Source organism: Peromyscus californicus, unplaced genomic scaffold, assembly GCF_007827085.1.
Source record: "Peromyscus californicus insignis strain IS unplaced genomic scaffold, ASM782708v3 Scaffold_20__1_contigs__length_68692818, whole genome shotgun sequence".
Lineage (NCBI taxonomy): Eukaryota > Metazoa > Chordata > Mammalia > Rodentia > Cricetidae > Peromyscus > Peromyscus californicus.
Window position 1 is genome coordinate 65791210 of NW_026294503.1, and position 20129 is coordinate 65811338.

General features: G+C 49.9%; 1 protein-coding gene across 10 annotated transcripts in view; it reads left to right on the top strand.

The window, feature by feature from the left end:
• Positions 1–20129, top strand: part of Scn8a (sodium voltage-gated channel alpha subunit 8) — a 175757-nt gene that overhangs the window by 125158 nt on the left and 30470 nt on the right. For all 10 annotated transcript variants that reach the window (XM_052749004.1, XM_052749001.1, XM_052749006.1 and 7 more), the window contains exons 14-19: positions 2941–3179; positions 7498–7671; positions 9873–10229; positions 11451–11921; positions 12333–12450; positions 13100–13254. In XM_052749004.1, the coding sequence (XP_052604964.1) occupies positions 2941–3179; positions 7498–7671; positions 9873–10229; positions 11451–11921; positions 12333–12450; positions 13100–13254 (1514 nt within the window). The remainder of the gene's footprint in view (positions 1–2940; positions 3180–7497; positions 7672–9872; positions 10230–11450; positions 11922–12332; positions 12451–13099; positions 13255–20129) is intronic.

The following is a 20129-nucleotide window of genomic DNA, read 5'->3' on the forward strand; positions in this document are numbered from 1 at the left end:
TCTTGGGGAAACATTGGAAATTTTTGTTTATTTTGTTTATATTCGTTTATTTGATTGTTGGTGGGTTTCGTATTTAAAATTGGGGACTTCTTGCAGCCAGCCCTACAGCCCTAGCTAGCCCAGGACTTGTTATTTAGCCCAGGCTGGCCTCAGACTTGTGGTAATCTTCCTGCATTAATTTCCTGAGTGCTAGGCTTACAAGGGTGCCCAGCTCCAGGGAGAACTTTATTTTATTGTATCAGTGTAACGGGGTTGGGGTCCTGCAGAGCCACCGCCTTGGTCTTGAGATGTCCGTCTGTCTGATTTCCACCGCCTTGGTCTTGAGATGTCCAACTGTCTGGTTTCTATAACCTTGGTCTCGAGATGTCCGTCTGTCTGGTTTCCACCGCCTTGGTCTTAAGATGTGGGTCTGGCTGGTTTGAAGTTAGGCTTTGTGAAGAACACCTTCCCTGGATGAGGAACTTGAGCTTTGTGATCCTAACTGTTCCGTTTCCTGTAATTTGAGGAGAATTTGGTCACCTAAGCCTTGTCCCTGGGTTGATGTGGCTGCAAGCTGAGCGGCTCTCGGCCTTAGCCACCCAATCATCTTTTTTGGCCTCCTAAATAATCTGAGAGACCATGTAGTCAGTGTCTTTTCAGTGTTGAGAGTCTCCCAGGTCTGGGGGACCTCCTGAAGGAGACATCCATGTGTCGGTGTGTCTGGGGAGGTCACCCGGGAAGGAGGGTGTCCATGTGTCAGTGTGTCTGGGGAGGTCACCCTAGAAGGAGGGCATCCATGTGTCAGTGTGTCTGGGGAGGTCACCCGGGAAGGAGGGCGTCCATGTGTCAGTGTGTCTGGGGAGGTCACCCGGGAAGGAGGCGTCCATGTGTCAGTGTGTCTGGGGAGGTCACCCGGGAAGGAGGCATCCATGTGTCAGTGTGTCTGGGGAGGTCACCCGGGAAGGAGGCGTCCATGTGTCAGTGTGTCTGGGGAGGTCACCCAGGAAGGAGGCGTCCATGTGTCAGTGTGTCTGGGGAGGTCACCCGGGAAGGAGGCGTCCATGTGTCAGTGTGTCTGGGGAGGTCACCCGGGAAGGAGGCGTCCATGTGTCAGTGTGTCTGGGGAGGTCACCTGGGAAGGAGGCGTCCATGTGTCAGTGTGTCTGGGGAGGTCACCCGGGAAGGAGGGCGTCCATGTGTCAGTGTGTCTGGGGAGGTCACCCGGGAAGGAGAGCATCTCTTGGGCTGGTCCCAAGCTCCTGCTCACACTTCAGCCAGAGTAGTTCTTGGCTTACCTCCGTTATGTATGGGCCACATGAGGTGTTTGAAAAACTAGATTCTTTTAAGAGAGAAGGCGCAAGACAAAGTAAGGGGAGGGAAAAAGAAAGGTAGTGTAGCGGGGATGGAGAGAGAGGCTGCAGGAAGAGAAGGAAAGCGTGAACGCAGGAAAGAACGAGAGATGGAGCCAGGAAGAGAGTGACGGGACATGAGGAGGGTGCTCCCTGTGTGACTGTCCTCTGAAAACATGGTGGATACAGGTGTGCTGGCTGGACAGCGCTACCTTTTCTGCTGATGGAGACAGCATTTCTGCCAGATAGACTCTCCAGAGCGCTCGTTGTCTGCTAGGGTGTTCTGAGGCGCTTCATAGATCATTTAGCTTGTTTAATTAGTTCCGTGTGTGTGCACGCGCGTACATGTGTGTGTTAGTATAGGCGTGTGCAGATACACATTTGTGCACATGCGCATGGAGACCAGAGGTCAGGAGGCTGGGCTGGCACCAGTGAGCTCCAGGGATCTGTCCATCTCTGTCTCGCCGGCACTGGGGTTCCACACATGCACTGCTGTGCTGGGCTCTTACATGAGTTCTGGGGGGTCCGAACTCAGGTTCTCATGCTTGTGCGGTGAGCATTTTACTGACAGCCGTCGCTCCCAGCCCCCAACTTGGTTAATTCTCACCCAAGTAATTAATTAATTAAAGGGAAATTTAAAAAACAGCTTCTTTTTCATGGTCCCACAATTATCAGCAAGTGTCTGGCCTAGAATTTGAGCCCAGGTATTCCTGGCCTCAGTGTTTGTACTTTTGATGGCTGCTCTGATAAAATGTGACGGCACACTGCAGAACAGAGCACCTTCCACGAAACTGAGGATTTGTGCCGGGCTCTGCACTCACTCGCTGCCTTATGCACACCATCTCTCGCCTTTAACCACGCGTGTGTAACTCGTTAGATGAGAGCGGGGCAGCCTGCTTCCTGCTCACACCTACGACGTCGCTGCTGAGCCCCGGAGGTCGGTCACATCGCTTTAGCTCACCCCGTTCACGAGTGCTGACGCCAGCTGAACTGGGGGTCAGACTCCGGGGGCCGAGCTCCTGACCACCGTGACCTGCCCTGGGCCTGGTGCCCTGAGCCGTGTGCGGCTAGATCGTTGCTGATAGGGAGGGGACCTGCCCTTCTCCCTTAATGTGACCCGCAGGCAAGTCCCTCTAGTCCAGCATGAACAGTGGCAGCCACCTACCCAGAGGAGCATGTGTGCCCTGTTTTCTCTCTACACCAGTGGTCCTCAACCTTCCTAATGCTGCGACCCTTGAATACAGCTCCTCATGCTGTGGTGACCCCAACCATAACATTGATTTTATTGCTACTTCATAACTGTAATTTTGCTACTGTTATGAATCCTAATGTAAATACCTGGTTTTTTTCTGATGGTCTTAGGTGACCCCTGTGAAAGGGTGGTTGACACCCCCCCAGGGGTGCTGACCCACAGGTTGAAACTCTCTCTCTCTCTCTCTCTCTCTCTCTCTCTCTCTCTCTCTCTCTCTCTCTCGTGTGTTCATGTGTGTGTGTGTGTGTGTGTGCGTGCGTGCGTGTGTGTGTGTTCGTGTGTGTGTGTGTGTGTGTGCGTGCGCACGTGCGCACGTGTGTGGGTGTACTGACAGCTCTCTTGGTTCTTTGCACATTCCAGAGCTGGAAGAGTCTCAGAGAAAATGCCCACCATGCTGGTATAAGTTTGCCAACACTTTCCTCATCTGGGAGTGTCACCCCTACTGGATAAAACTGAAAGAGATTGTGAACTTGATCGTCATGGACCCTTTTGTGGACTTAGCCATCACCATCTGCATTGTTCTGAATACACTGTTTATGGCAATGGAGCATCACCCCATGACACCACAGTTCGAGCACGTCTTGGCCGTAGGAAATCTGGTAAGACGGAGCAGGGTCTCCCGATGGAATGACTCCAGCGTGGTTTTGCTGCGGGCCTTCTTTTCCGTACTTGGGACATTGGAATTCAGTTAACCAGAAAGGGATGGTTGGTTGGAGGTGAGTGCATCCCTGTGTCGTGGCGTTGTCCACGCTGCGGGCTGCGCCCTTCAGCTGTGGCTTCTCTGCAGAGCTCCGAGGCCATCACTTAGAGCTGTTGGCAGGAACCAACCTCAGTGACAGAGTGGGAGACAAGGACAGCCGGTGGGTTATCAGCCTGAGCCAAGGATTTCTGGATTGTTTGTGGGTTTTTTGCCCCCTCTCGTTCTGTTTCTCATGTTGATCCCTGTATTGCTCAAAAAATCCACTTCCCCTTGTACCTTAGATATCGGCCGCCTAAAATGGGGGAGGGTGTAGTGCACTGTGGAATCTCACCTCCCACGTGGGGTTATTTATGAGAAACTCTCAATTCCAAACTGCCTTCCCCTCCAATCCAACTTCTGGGCCATCATCCAGCTTCTGCCATTAGCTGGCCTCTGCCAAATTTCTGTAATGTTAAGTCATATATTTATTTAATTATATTATTTAGAAGGTAAAATATGCAGCTTTAAAACATCAAGAAGTTATCACTTTGGATGATCTGTTTTCCTGGTGCCAAGATGAGACGTTGTTGAGTTCTGGTAGTAAAAAATTAGTTGGAAGTAGTCCTCCAGGTCGTCAGGACCCGCCCTTCCTCAGGAGCTGCCCCCATCCAGCTCCAGGCGTCACTTCAGGGTGATGACTGCCCAGTGTGCCCTGCACTCACGTTCGCCTTCTTGCACAGGCTCCCATGCACATTCCCACACGCGTGGCATTTCCACCTTGAGCCCTCACACACTGTTACTTTAATACATTTTTAGTTCCCATCCTGAAAATACGCTTTTACCTGGAGCAGGCCTCATCTCTCCTCCTCCTCCTCTTCCTCCTCCTCCTCCTCCTCCTCCTCCTCTTCCTCCTCCTCCTCCTCCTCCTCCTCCTCCTCCTCCTCTTCCTCCTCCTCCTCCTCTTCCTCCTCCTCCTCCTCCTCTTCCTCCTCCTCCTCCTCTTCCTCCTCCTCCTCCTCTTCCTCCTCCTCCTCCTCCTCCTCTTCCTCCTCCTCCTCCTCCTCCTCTTCCTCCTCCTCCTCCTCTTCCTCCTCCTCCTCTTCCTCCTCCTCCTCCTCTTCCTCCTCCTCCTCTTCCTCCTCCTCCTCCTCTTCCTCCTCCTCCTCCTCTTCCTCCTCCTCCTCCTCTTCCTCCTCCTCCTCCTCCTCTTCCTCCTCCTCCTCCTCTTCCTCCTCCTCCTCCTCCTCCTCCTCCTCTTCCTCCTCCTCCTCCTCCTCTTCCTCCTCCTCCTCCTCTTCCTCCTCCTCCTCTTCCTCCTCCTCCTCCTCCTCCTCCTCCTCCTCCTCTTCCTCCTCCTCCTCTTCCTCCTCCTCCTCCTCCTCCTCCTCCTCCTCCTCCTCCTCCTCCTCTTCCTCCTCCTCCTCTTCCTCCTCCTCCTTCTATTTTTTTTCACTCTTTGCAGAGTACATGCCAGTTTTCCAGAACTCCCTCAGTCTGTGTCTGACGCTTCTGCGATCTCACAGAGCTGTGCAGCTTGGTACAGTATCCGTGTTGGGCTGCCCGGTGCTCATGGCCTCCACCCAGCAAGCTTCGGGTTGTCTCCTCATTTCTGTTCCGTCCTCACTGGGTCACGGCTTAGGTGGTGTGTGAGGCTCCTCTGTACAGTTACCCTTTTCCATTTGTGATTAATACACTTGTGAGTTATCTGAGTTTCCTGGTCATTTGGCTTTTGGCTCGTCCCTCCATATCAGAATGTGCTCCTGCTTTTCATTTTATCCACTGTATTATAGTGTGGTACTGCCATTTACTTTGATGTTTACCCTGTCCCTGATTTGGCTATTGGGAAGCCTTCGACCTGGTTTCAGTGTCCTTTTGATATATTTTAGTTTCCTCCTTGCTTTCTGGCACCACAAAAATAACCCAGGATAATTTTGCATTTTTTCTGTGCCGGGATTGAATAGGACATTCTCAAGAAGCCCTGGTCATTTCAGTGAATGTAGTATTTTGAAGCCAAGACTGGCATCCGGGTGTGCTTATTAGAGCAACATGTAACCTGCTTGGTGGAAGCCAAGCCATTTAGAATGAACTCATTGTACCCAGTGACAACCACAGAGGACTCTGTCACTTCCGGTCTAGTCTAACGCCACGGCGTTCTTTCTGTTTCCTTCCTTTCTGCCTTTGCAATTCCTCTGACTATAAGAAACCAGGTAGCAGTGCCCGTGATACACTTACGTGATATAAATCCAGTGTTGCCTGCCAGGACGTCGACATCCAGGTCCAGTTCCAGTGCCCTCTGCTGGGTGCCTTCAGCACACACAGGTGGTGCCTGCCCCCCTTCAGCATCTGGACCACTGCTCTCCATAGGGCAAGTCCTTCATCCTTCCGAGACTCTGACAGCCCGCACAGGCCACCCTACACACCTTGATTTTGTGTGCCCTTCTTGACTCTTGAAGAACCATGCGAGCCTGCCTGGACATACTTCTCTCCCCACCACAGGCTTTCCCTGGAATGGGAGTTCTCCTCACACCATGCCACCTATCTGTGTGACACTCCCACGTGCTCACTTCCACCCAGCTCAAACCACACCACGTCCTCACTTCCTTTCTCCTCAGACTGGGCCACTTCCTTGAGGGCACTGTCCTCCCCATACACTGACCTTTGCTGCGGGGAGCTCTCCCTGCACCCGTGTCCTCCTCACTGTGACGCTCTTAACCCTGCTTACGTTCTCACTCAGCCCCGCTTCACCGTCCGGTTCGGTGTGGATACCTTCCCATCCCACTGGGACCCGGGTGCCAGTGCAGCGTAGCTACCCCAGGCAGATCTCAGCCCACCTCGAGTAGCCCTCACGGGACTGGTCCTCCGCAGTGGAAGGAAGCCTCTCCCTGGCTCTGATGGCTGATGCTGTTCATCTGCATGACTGTGTCAACCTTCTTGAGAACTGCCTTCTGCTGCAGCCGGAAGCCCCTCTGCAGAGGTCCCTGCTGCCCTACTCTGCCCCAGCAGCTGGCCTCGGGCCCCTCCCCATGGATGACTGTGGTGTCAAGCCTATTGTCGCATAAAAAGTTCTCTGTAACAATGTGATAATCAGCAAGGGTCGTAGGTGGTGACCCGCCTAAGGTATTGTCCTTATCACAGGCCTCTGTCCTATAATTGACATTCTTCCAGCATTTCCTAAGGCCTGTGGGATAGGGACAGCACCAGGAGATGCAAGGTGTTCTGTCGGGAGCAGAAATGGGGGAGAAGGGAATAGTTCTTGGTACAATATGCTACAAATTAATTGGATACCGTACTGCAGAGGTAAGAGGAGTCACCAAAGTGTCCAACAGTGAGGAAATTCCTGGGGAATGCTCCATCCAGTGGAGCAGTGACGGGCAATAATGGATTGGGAAGAGGGTACGGCAGCAGAATGGAGTTGCGACAGCTGGGAAGATTAGGTATTGTAACATATATGCACGAAAAAACTCAGAAAGAGATCATATAACATGGTGACTGTATGTAAAGTGGGGATGCTATGGACTTTTCCTGGCTTTATACACTTTAGGCAACATCTGATTGCTTTTATCACTTAAGCTGCAGCATATGATTAGGTTTGGTAAGATACAATAGCAAATCATAAATAATAGGTGTATTGGGAACCTAAACACTAGAAGAGTTTGTTTTTTACAAGTGTTATGTTCTTTTAATTGATACATAGTTGTGTGTGTTTACAGGGTGCAGCTGTCATTTTAATACATGTACACATTGTACAATGTGTACACACATGTTCACACTGTTCAGGGCAGGTTACAAATCTGTCACCTGCAACATTTATCTTTCTTTGTAATAACTTCCAGAGTCCTCTCTAGCTGCTTTAAATGTAGATACATTATTGCTGAGTGTAATTAATTACTTGCCCATACAGTTAGAGCACCAGATGCCTGCTAACCTTTAAAAGGGGGTAGCCTTGTGTCCTGTTCCTACCGCTTAGCTTATTCCTAACCGCAAGCTACACAGTACCACCTGAATGGCTCTGGTGGCTCTGGTGACGGAGTCAGAAACATTGGGACTAAAAACTTTACTCAGACAAAAAGAGACTGTCCTGTATCAGTCGAGGGTGCTCATGGGCTGTCCAGGTGCCGGTGGCCGGCAGTGTAGAGGCCAAGGCTGGCTTTGGATTCTTGGGCATGTCGTATTGAAAGAGATGATAAGGAATGTTCTTTTCGGTGCCCCCTCCTTACCACCTTCCTCCCCTTCTTCAGGTATTCACTGGGATTTTCACGGCAGAAATGTTTCTGAAGCTCATAGCCATGGATCCCTATTATTATTTCCAAGAAGGCTGGAACATTTTTGACGGATTTATTGTCTCCCTCAGTTTAATGGAGCTGGGTCTCGCAGACGTGGAAGGGCTGTCCGTGCTGCGGTCTTTCCGACTGGTATTTCAGATTTTTCCAGTTTCTTTGCACATTTCTGTCTTACAGCTAACTACTAGAAATCACTTTGTATAGCTAACGTAGGCCGTCCCCTGAAGTGTCCTCTGTCCTGTCCCCTGAAGTGTCCTCTGCCCCTCCCCCTGAAGTGCCCTCTGTCCCGTCCCCTGAAGTGTCCTCTGTCCTGTTCCCTGAAGTGCCCTCTGTCCCGTCCCCTGAAGTGTCCTCTGTCCTGTTCCCTGAAGTGTCCTCTGTCCTGTCCCCTGAAGTGTCCTCTGCCCCTCCCCCTGAAGTGCCCTCTGTCCCGTCCCCTGAAGTATCCTCTGTCCCCTCCCCCTGAAGTATCCTCTGTCCCTCCCCTGAAGTGTCCTCTGCCCCTCCCCCTGAAGTGCCCTCTGTCCCAGTGCAGCTGGCCACTTATTTGGGTTCTCCACTAAAATCTTGAAAACTTTCCTGCTATATATTACAAGGTATAAACGTTGGGTTTTGAAATCAATAAGCTAAAGAAATTAAGTTTTAGAGGTTCCTCAGGAAATATGGTTAATTCAGAAGAGGAAGGAACCCTGGGACCGTCTGAGATCATTTGGTTGACTATTGTATTGTTTCTGTGAGTATCAGCCCGAAGTGGAGAGAACCTACGTGTTTAAAGATGGTTTCTTCGTTTCTTCTGTATGGTGACATCTTTCAGAAATAAAAAAGAAAATAGTGTTTTATTAAATTATATTGAAATTATGGTTGAACATTGGCTTAATTTTCCATGTCATCGGTGATTCATTTTTATTAACGTATTTGTATAAGGAAATGTTTAAATTGCTAAATGATTCTGAAAAAGTTAGTGAGATCTGCAGAGAGCAACCGTAAACACAGGTATGAGCGGCACCCTGGAGAATCTGAGTGGTCTTGTGGTTTCTCGTGTTCCTGTCTTGAGTCAGGACAGTACCTAGCACAGTTCTCACTGAGTCAGTCAACTTATCAAAGAGCTGGACTGGAGTAGAGCTCACAGGGTGGAGTTTGCACACATATGGCACCTCGATGAAATGACCGCTTAGGACCCAGCCCACAGCTGGTTTAATTGTTTTGAGATTTATTTATTTTCCCGTTATGTGTATTTTACCTGCCTGTCTGTGCACTGCATGCAGTGCCCGAGGAGACCAGAAGGGGGCACTAGATCCCTTTGAACTAGAGTGGTTGTGAGCCACCATGTGGGTGCTGGGAATTGACCTTGGGTCCTCTGGGGGGAGAGCTGTCAGTATTCTCAACCTCTGAGCCACCTCTCCAGCCCCCCTTGTTGACTTTTTAAAAAATAGTCTTATCTCAATTGTGAGAGAAAGGACTGAGTGATAGAAAAAGCCTGAAGACTAATTATTTTGAATAAATTAGAAGCCAGGCAGGGAAAACAGTATGAGTAGTCCAGAGTGGCACATGGGTGAATCCCAAGCTGTCAGATAAGACCCACAGTTCCGGTTGGCACAAATGACTGCTGTTGACGTCTACCAAAATGTCTGTGTATTGTAAGAAGTGACCTCGGACACTGATCATTATCCCCTTGGCCAACACACCATGGCTTCCTGCGTCATAATTCTCAGCCTGTTTGCCAGGACCTTGTAATTACTAGAGTAGAAACACTTATGGCTGACAGGCACCACAACCTACGTTTTCTGCATTAGTAGCAGTGGTTGCCCCTCCACAGATGTCTGCCGCGTGTGCTGTGCCTCTACTCGGGAGTTGTAATCCCCCCAATTATTTTGAACGTCTCACCCTCTTCTATCAGCCATTGGTTAGTTGTTGGCAAGCCAGAGGAAATCCTTAGGATTCTCTAATACATCATTTTTAGGGTAACGGATGCGTTGTTTCACTGTCCCTACGGTTCCCCACAGATTGCATGCTCTTTGCTGGTTTCTCTCTGAGAAATGAGAAATCCAATCAGGAAGGACTGATTCAGAACAGCATAGATATCCAGAGGCAGGTCCTTGGGTCCCAGCCTTAAACTTTTCATTTAATTTATGAAATTAACCAATTTTTCTTTTATACATAACTGAATTTAATCTCTTTTAGTCTGAGACACGATTAGAAAGTTCTGAGAATTTCCTAAGGGTGATAAATAAATTTAAGCCAACCTTCCCAATTTTACATGTTTTTATTTCAGCGATGTTGTGAGACAATGGTTTACCTTTTCTTTTCTTTTTTTTTTTTCTTTTTTCCCTTAGCTCCGAGTCTTCAAATTGGCCAAGTCCTGGCCCACCCTGAACATGCTGATCAAGATCATCGGGAACTCCGTTGGGGCCCTGGGCAACCTGACCCTGGTGCTTGCCATCATCGTCTTCATTTTCGCCGTGGTGGGGATGCAGCTCTTTGGGAAGAGCTACAAGGAGTGCGTCTGCAAGATTAACCAGGACTGTGAGCTGCCGCGCTGGCACATGCACGACTTCTTCCATTCCTTCCTCATCGTCTTCCGCGTGCTGTGTGGGGAGTGGATCGAGACCATGTGGGACTGCATGGAGGTGGCCGGCCAGGCCATGTGCCTCATCGTCTTTATGATGGTCATGGTCATCGGCAACTTGGTGGTTAGTACCAGTTTGGACCTATGTTCATTCTTTGCCCCAGGCCACTGGGCTTCTCTGCCACCTTCCTTCTCTGTTGAAGTGTTCCTTGGCCCAGGTCTGCTTAAGGTGAATGAAGAAATGACTGTTTATTATCGGAGTGCCTACTGAGTCATGACACACCGTAACCTGGTAGCCCTTGGTCATGACTGAGAAAAGAAAACAGAGTAAGGTTAAGTGACCCCCACACCCTTCTCCAAGGTCACATAGCTGTTAGACTTCAGGGTTTTTGTCTGTCTGTCCTTCCAATTACAAAGTTTCCCTTTTCTAGAAAAGTCAGCATTTGTTCACCCTTGGCACTGTTGACGTCTCAGGCTGCATACTTTGCCGTGGGCCTGTTGCACTGCTGAACTTATCAGGGTCCCGGGCTCTACCCACTGGCTGCCAGCAGCGTCTCCCAATTTCAGTGACAAAGCAATGTCCACAGACATTGCCCCACGTTCACTGGATGACTTGTGCATGCGGCAGTTGGAAAACAGTTCACACATTCCCATCCACTCAGACGGTGGTTTTTCTCCCTTTTCTTCCGTAAGAAGATGGCCTGCGGTGGGCACATTGCCAGCCCTGGCTCTCCCGTAATAAAAATAGTTATCGAGATGCATCTGCAGTCCCTGACATTGCCCACCGAGCCCCTTTCTCTGCGTCCTGGCCCTCCAGCCCTGCCTTGCTCCTTTGTTTGTTTGTTTCTTCACACAGTTCTGTACCTACAGCTTTCTTCACAGTGTCTCTGGGCTGCGTCTTTGCATTGCTATAGTTTACCCAGTATTGCTAGAAGTGTGAGCTAAAAGCTACCTGTGTCATAATCACACAGGTTTATTCATTTAAAGGAAAAGGAAAAGGGGTAATATATTGGGGGCATGTATGTACAAATATAAACGTATAAAGAGCTGAGGAAGGTGCAGAGACCTTCTATTAAAACCAGAAGAAATCCCCATCTGGGGACGTGAACACTTAAAATACCAGGTGGAAATTCTGGGCACAGCATGCTGGCAGAGTGCTTGTCTCGCGTGCGCAAGGCCATGTATTCATCCTTAGCACACGTAAATAAACAAAATGAACTATGATAGGAGCCAAACGGAAGCTCTGTGGTCAGTGTGGCGCTGTTGGCTTCCAATCTGTAACCCCGAGTAGAATGGATAACTTCTAATTCCACCATTACTGTTTCTTCTGATGCCACTGGTGTAGGTGCTGAACCTATTTCTGGCCTTGCTTCTGAGCTCCTTCAGTGCAGACAACCTGGCAGCCACAGATGATGATGGGGAGATGAACAACCTGCAGATCTCTGTCATCCGAATCAAGAAGGGCGTGGCTTGGACCAAAGTGAAAGTGCATGCCTTCATGCAGGCTCACTTTAAGCAACGGGAGGCAGATGAGGTAAAACCTCTAGATGAACTATACGAAAAGAAGGCCAACTGCATCGCCAACCACACTGGTGTGGACATCCACCGGAACGGCGACTTCCAGAAGAACGGCAACGGTACAACCAGCGGCATCGGCAGCAGTGTGGAGAAGTACATCATTGATGAGGACCATATGTCCTTCATCAACAATCCAAACTTGACTGTTCGGGTACCCATTGCTGTGGGCGAATCTGATTTTGAGAACCTCAACACTGAGGATGTTAGCAGCGAGTCAGACCCTGAAGGCAGCAAAGATGTAAGGTCCCAACCGGGAAAACTGCCCCATTGTGTGTGTGTGCGTGTGTGTGTGTGTGTGTGTGTGTGTGTGTGTGTGTGTGTGTGTGTGTGTGAGTGTGAGTGTGTGTGTGAGTGAGGACCAGCAGGGTGCCAAAGACTGGCTCGGCCATGGGCTTGGTGGAGAGGCTCTGCAGTGGGCACAGCCAGCCCAGTGCCCGCGGCATGGCTTCCTGGGCTAATCCTGAGTTAGTTGTGTGGCTTCTGGAGCCTGGGTCCGATGCCGGAGTAGACCCTTCAGTTTGTCCCTGCTGGAGACCCCCGCGGGGCTGTGGCCAGTGCCTGTCTGTACGTGACCCCTAGCAGGGGTGGTGTGGATCACGGGCGTGTGTCCCTGGGCGGCTGCTTGACTACCCTCTTCTCTTGTGTCTAGAGGCTGGATGATACGAGTTCCTCGGAGGGGAGCACCATCGATATCAAGCCGGAAGTGGAGGAGGTCCCTGTGGAGCAGCCCGAGGAGTACCTGGATCCAGACGCCTGCTTCACAGAGGGTGAGGGGGCAGGAGCAGGCTGGCATGAACCCGCAGGCTGCTCAGCTACATCCGCGCGGGGCTTGGGGGCACTAGAGCTGGCCACCATTTTGATGAAGGAGTTTTGTGTCGTTTCCCTTACTCGGGTCTGGTTTGTCTGGCCTGCCTTCTCTTGGCTCCAGCCCCCAGAATTCCGCTAGACAGGTCTCTGCTGGACCCTGTGCCCGCCTCCTGCCCACCCTCCTCCTGCCCACCCGCCTCCTGCCCACCCTCCTCCTGCCCACCCGCCTCCTGCCCACCCTCCTCCTGCCCACCCGCCTCCTGCCCACCCTCCTCCTGCCCACCCTCCTCCTGCCCACCCGCCTCCTGCCCACCCGCCTCCTGCCCACCCGCCTCCTGCCCACCCTCCTCCTGCCCACCCGCCTCCTGCCCACCCGCCTCCTGCTCACCCTCCTCCTGCCCACCTTCCTCCTGCCCACCCTCCCCCTGCCCACCCTCTTCCTGCCCCTCCACCGCTTCCCTGTGGGGATCCTCCTGATTCCAGAGGCCTTGACCTGTCACTTTCCAGCATGGCCTTCGCTGCCCTGCTGCATGAGCTGCCCTCCCTGCTGGGTAGTGGGAGCCGCATGAGGGTGGGTCCCGTCTGACCTGACTCTCCCGTTGGCGCCAGGTTGTGTCCAGCGGTTCAAGTGCTGCCAGGTCAACATTGAGGAAGGTCTGGGCAAGTCCTGGTGGATCCTTCGGAAAACCTGCTTCCTCATCGTGGAGCACAATTGGTTCGAGACCTTCATCATCTTCATGATCCTGCTCAGCAGTGGAGCCCTGGTGAGTTTCAGGGAAGAATGGCGGTGGGTAGGGAAGTGCACAGAGATGCAGTGGGAGGAGGCTGGGTGTGGCTCCTGCCCGGTGTCTTTGAAAGGGCGGATTGGCTGGGTCCTAACGGGTCTGCTGAAGTGACCCCTGCTGAAGCCTCAGGTGCTCTTTTCGTGGGGACGAAGACATCCCTGTCACTGCCTGTTCCGTCCTGTCCGGGACAGCCCCCTGAAATGAGCACCCCTCTCAACACCCGGAGTGCGCATTCTTCATTTCTGTTGCCCAAGGTGGGGGGATGTCGTCCTCCACCCACTCCCTTAAAACTCCATGACAGTAGCGCATGCTCAGAGGTCCGTTCTGCTGTGCCCAAAGTGCTGGGCAGCCGCAGGTAGCCTGCGGGACTGAGCAGATTCCCCCTTCATGGTGCTTATCACCTTGGCATTTGCTCCCATGTTTCCCTGGCATTCCACAGAGGACCCTTGAACAGAGACTGCTGTGCGGGAGCCGGCTGCTGGTTCAGTGGATCTGAGGACAGGGGAGCTAGAGATGATGTACATGTTCCTTTTCATTTAGGAACAATACAAAATTTTGTCTTAGATTTTTAAGACTTTAGTTATGGAGAAACGCCACAGCATGTATGTGGAGGTCAGAGGACAACACACAAGAGTAAGTTCTCGCCTTCCACCCTGTGGGTCCCCAAGATTGAACTCAGGTCATCAGGCTTGGTGGCAAGCACCTTTACCTGGTGAACCGTCTCACTGGCCCCCTTGAAATGTTTTCACAGACGGTGGGCACATTCTTGTAGGTGTAAATTAAAGCTTCATCTGGAATTCAAAGAGAGAGGGGAAGAGCTCACAATCAGTGTGAAAGAACTCAATAATTTGAGAAGTTTCATTGTTTTGCCAGATAAAAGACTAGGAGAAGCCGAGAAGGGCAATGGTGTGTGGTAACCATGGCCCAGGGAGAGGCTCGTGAGGGCCGAGAGGAAGGTTTGTGAAGGAAGGCTTCAGGGTTAAAGCCGGAGGCTCAAAAGATGGCAAGGTAAACAGTGGTCTGCCAGATGGGGAGCCAGGCTCCCACCTGCCCCGGGTCACCTGTCCCATAGTGACTGGGGCTGTGCTTCCTGAGGTGCTGTGGAGGTTCCAGGGTGAGGGCAGCATGGCCTCTGCCAGACTACAGCGGGAGGATGGGGGTGGCGATGATCATTGCCGTTCTTTGAGTGACAGGCGGCATGGCAGCCCTTACTCCCTTTCTGTCTCCACGCGGAGTAAAGCAGCAGTGACCCAAGGTTTTGTGCTTTCTTTACTGTTCGCCATTAGCAATTTTCATCCATCGCAGAGGACCAGACAGTGAACATTGGCTCAGTGCAAGGCCCTGTTCAGTTAACAGGTGCCTGCCTGGTGGCCCACACCTTTAACCCAGTCCCCAGGAAACAAAGGCAGTTCAGGGCAAGCCTGGTCTACATAGTGAGTTCCAGACTAGTCAGGGCTACACAGTGAGACCTGCCCCGAGAACCAGCTCTCTGGAACTGGAGAGGTGTGACGTGGGCCGAACTGCGCCGCTTACCCACGCAGGAGACTTCTGAGGGGCAAAGCTTAATTCTTCCTTTTATTTTTCTCTCTCTGCTGCTGCTTGTTCTGTCCTCCAGCCTGTTTTCCTTCTCTTCCCGACGCTCTCCTTCTCTCTCTTACTTTTCTCTTATCCCGTTTATACCTCCTAAGCAAAAATTTCTATGCAAGAAAGATCACCTCACAACCACAAGTTACATATTTTCCAAAAACAAATTAAAATCTTTACACAGGAAGAAATTACATGATGATCACAAATTATATCTTTTTCCTAGAAGCACACAAGTAGTTAAACATTTTTCTTTTTTCTTTTTCTTTTTTTCTTTTTTTTTCAAGACAGGGTTACTCTGTGTAGCTTTGGAGCCTGTCCTGGAACTCACTCTGTAGCCCAGGCTGGCCTTGAACTCAGAGATCCGCCTGCCTCGGCCTCCCGAGTGCTGGGATTAAAGGTGTGCGCCACCACCGCCCGGCTAAACATTTTTCTTTTGTCTTAGTTTTCCCACCATAAATAACATCTTCACCCCAAAGCAATGGTTCTTTTCTAACTGATTGACAGTTTAAGTAAGCCAAGCAGATTTCAGCGAGTTCTTTTGTGCTGGCGGGTGGTTGTTTGTGGCTTCAGTGTAGCAGAATCCTACCCTATTTCTACTCTACAAAAAGTTTGGACAAGCGGTCAGCTAACCATCTGGTTTTCTTTACACACAATGGGGTCATTTCATTTCCTTTCACAATTTTGTTTTTTCAAGGTGCACACCGAAACCTGCAGCTAATTCTGTAAGCCACATGACCAAGGAATCAGGCCTAACCCTGGGTGTAGGGACACAGTTGCTTTCTTTGATCATCAGCCTGTTCTTCCACAGGCAGAATTCATAGGTCTACAATGCATGAAACTTCCTTGTTCTTACTTTCCCATCTTTTGTGAATCTCACGTCTAACAAAGGGGAAGATGGCTTCCAGCCTGTTTTTGCCTTTTTTGTATCTGTCATTGGAACAATTGGCAGAATAACCCAAACCATGTCCTAACCATCTCCACTAACCATCTTAACCACCCCACCTGTATCTTTTAGGCTGACTCAGAACGTTCAGTTACGTCATTGATTCAACTAAGCATCATTTCTCTTATAAATCATCTTCATTATGATCTGTAAGTAAACTGCCCAGTGAGGAGTGGGATTTTCCCGTGGAACAATCACACTATACTAGATACAGTGGGATCCTCTCACACGGTGATCCCACCATGCCACATACAGCGGGAACTCGGCAGCAGCAAGGGGCATTCTGGGAACAATCCCTCTGTGGCTTTGCCTCTCCAGGGTCCCATCATAGCTTTGCTATCTGGTGGCTTGTATTCCATAAGCTCCATTGCTGACTGCGGCTCCTCTGACATGACCACCAGCAGAGACCAGACCGTCTCAAAGACAGAAAAGGGAGAAAGGGAGAAAGAAAGACAGCCTGAAAGGAAGCCATAGCAACAACAGTCAAGAAAAGCCTAGAATATAGCTACAGGGAACCCGAGAGGGAGGCCCCAGCGGCAGGAGACCATTCTTGCATATGTCATCCTCACTTACAGGATAGATTCCTAACAATGCTCTGTCTTGAGGGGAAGCTGTTGCTGTTTGTCATTGAATAAAGAGAATTCATTTGTGCCAAGCCCGTGAGAGTGTCTCCCCAGCCCATTCATGAAGTGAGGAGACACACCTGCTGTTTATGTGCCGGGATCCACACCAGGCCCCGCACGTGCTCGTGAATCACACTACCAATGAGCTGCATCCCCAGCCCTCCATTCTGGAAGATGGGGCTGTAGAGGGCCTGAGTCTCTCCATTTGGAATTGTTCAAAGCAGGTGCTTCTGGCATCACAGGGACTTTCTCCACCTCTGTGGTGCTTCCCTCATTCCGGCGTTTCCTCCTGAGTTAGATGCTTTCCATGTCACTGAGACAAAATACTCACAGAAAGTTCACTCTGGATCCTCTTTTCAGAAGGTTTAGTTTGTGGTCATTTGGCTCCTTGTTTCTGAGACTGAAGGCAGAATGCCATGACAGCAGGAGCATGTGGAGGGGACATGGTCCACCCCGTGGTGGACAGGAAGCAGGGAGAAGGGGTCAGGGCTAGATGACATCCCTGTCCTATTACTCTATTGCTGTGAAGAGATGCCATGACCACAGCAACTCTTATAAAGAAAACATTGAATTTGGGTGCTCCCTTATAGTTTCAGTCCATTATCATCATGACAGGTGTGGTGCTGGAGCTCAGATTACTACATCTTGCAGGCACTGGGTGATATCCTAAGCATAGGAAACCTCAAACCCACCTCCACAGTGGCACACTTCCTCCAACAAGGCCAAACCCACTTCAACAAAGCCACACCTCCTAATGGTGCCACTCCCTATGAGATTATAGGGGACCAATTACATTAAAACTACCACATTCTACTCCCTGGCCCCCATAAGCTTGTAACAATATCATAATGCAAAATGCATTTAGTCCAACTTCAAAAGTCCCCATAGTCTATCACAGTCTCAACAATGTTTAAAAGTCCAAAGTTCAAAGTCACTTTTGAGATTCATGTAATCTCTTTTAACTGTAATCCCCTATAAAATCAAAATCAAAAAGCAGACCACCTACTTCCAACATATAATGGCACAGGATATACATTACCTTCCAAAACAGGGAAGAGAGTCAGGTGCAGTGAGAAAACACAGGACCAAGCAAGACCAAAAACCAGCTGGGCAAACGCCAAACTCTGCATCTCCATGTCTGATGTCAAAACACTCTTCAGACTCCAGCTCCTTTCAGCTTGGTGGCCTGCAGCACACTTCTTCCTCTTGGGCTGGTTCCACTCCCTGTTAGCAGCTCTCCTCAGCAGGCATCCCAGACTCTGACACCTCTAATATCCTGAGGTGTCCCAGGCAATCCAGGCTTCAACTTAACAGCTTCACACAGTGGTCTCTCTCTCTACTAGGCCTCCATTCAGGGGCAACCCTGGTCTCAGTGGCTTTCTTTAGGCCCAGAGGTACATTCCATAACCCTTTCTTCTATCCTTAACTCTAAATCCAGAACCACGTATCGAGCCTGCTTACTGAGACTGGAACATGTCCCCCTTGTTCAACTACATCTCACCAGCTTTCTCTCCTTTACTGCCTAAGCTTGGCTGTCCTGAAACTTGCTCTGTAGGCCAGGCTGACATCCAACTCGAGATCTGCCAGCCTCTGCCTTCCCAGTGCTGAGATTAAAGGTGTGCCCCACCACACCCAGCTCTAAGCTCTGTTTTAGTGCCTTTTCACAAGTTGGAAACCTGGCTGGTTGGGATCTCGCCCTGAGGTCACCACTCCCTATATTCCATTTCTTAATTTATTTCCTTGAACACAGGACTTAGCTCAATTCCACTTCCTAGTGCTCTTTTTCTCAAATTTTACATTTTGTAATTTCCCTGCTCAGCTTGCTCCTTTTCATTATAAATATTTATTAAGCATGAACACTAGTAACTACATGACAGAGTCTATACTAAGCTGTTTTGAGATTTCTTCTGCCAATGAAATTAATCCAGAACTCTTCACTTTAGCCTCAGGCAGACTCTTCAGACAAGGGCATCTTTCTTCATCAAAATACCACAAGAATGATCTCTAGGCAACATACCAACATTCTTCTCCTCTGAAATCTCTTCATCCCCACAGTTCATCAAATCACAGTCAGCACCACTGTCTTCCATGGCCCATTAAGCAGTGCTTAAAGCATTTTACTGCTTTCATAACCCAAAGTACCAAGGGCCATATTCCTCCAAACAAAAACATGGTCAGGCCTATCATAGTAATACCCAACTTCTGGTACCAACTTCTGGCTTAGTAGGGTTTTTATTGCTGTGAAGAGACGCCATGACCATGGCAACTCTTATAAAGAAAACACTTAACTGGGGTGGTTTGCTCACAGTTGCAGAGACTCAGTCCATTATCATCATGACAGGGAGCATGGCAGCATGCAGGCAAATGTGGTGATGGGGTAGTAGCTGAGAGTACTACATCTTACAGGCAACAGGAAGTCAACTGACTCACTGGGTGGTATCCTGAGCATAGGAAACCTCACAGTGACACACTTCCTCCAACAAGGCCATACCCCCTCCAACAAAACCATGCTTCCTAATAGTGCCGTTCCCTATGAGGTTATGGGGGAATTACCTTCAAACTACCACATTGCCCAAACTTCCAAGAAGCTGCTTTACCCAGCCAAGCAGGAAGCTCTTTGACCTCCCAGTAATCCATTCAGATTTTGAACCCCTTAGTGGATTAAAGCATCTTTTTGGTCTCCCCAGGAACCGCTCTCACTGACACACAGTCACAATTAACCATCACACCTCCTCTTCACACCATAACCATATAGTCCACCACTGTGCAAAAGGGGGGGCTACTTTGTTCATGAGTTCCGTAGAAAGAAAATAGCACTGTGGTTTTCTGCATCAAAGACTGTCTCACTCCTGGGGCCCTCCACCCATATCTGTGGCATCAAGGGACTGAAAGGGCCAAAGATCTTGTCAAGTCTGATAAACAGTATGGGTAAGGTTGTGAGTAACTGGAGCACTCACACCCCTCTGATGAGTGTGAAATGGTGTGCCTACTGTTGCTGGTTCCTCAAAAATGTGAAGGTATTACCAGCAAGTTCTACTCCTAATCATATGGCCAGGCAGTGGTGGTTCAAATCCCAGGACTAAGGAGGCGGAGGCAGGTGAACCTCTGAGTTTGAGGATAGCCTGGTTTACAGAGCTAGTTCCAGGACAGCCAGGGGGCAAAATGTGGTATATACATACCACAGAGTCATTTTCCTCCATAAGGAATGATTATATACTACAGTGTGGAGAGATTGAGAATGCTGTGCTTAGTTAAGAAGCCAGGCATAGGGATTGAAGAGATGGCTCAAGTGTTAAGAGTGCATACCACTCTTCCAGAGGACCTGAGTTCAAGTCCTACCACCCACATCAGAGGGTTCACAACTGCCTGTAACTCCAGTAGCAGGGGATCCAGTACCTCTAGTGTCCATGGGCACTCATGCGCACATACCCATACACAAACACCCACACGTACACATGATTAAAAGGAAAATAAATCTCTTTTTAAAAGAAGCAACAAGGCACAAAGAACATGTATTCCTATGAAATGTCCAGAAAGCACAGATTAGTATACCTAGGACCAACAGGATGTAGAGGCAGGAGGGTGACAGCTGGAAGCTGTGGAAGTTCTCTTGGATAATGAAAATGTTATAAAGTGCTATGATAGTTGTTTATCCTAAAAGCCATTGAATTACACATCTAAAGAGCTGGATTATATGGGAT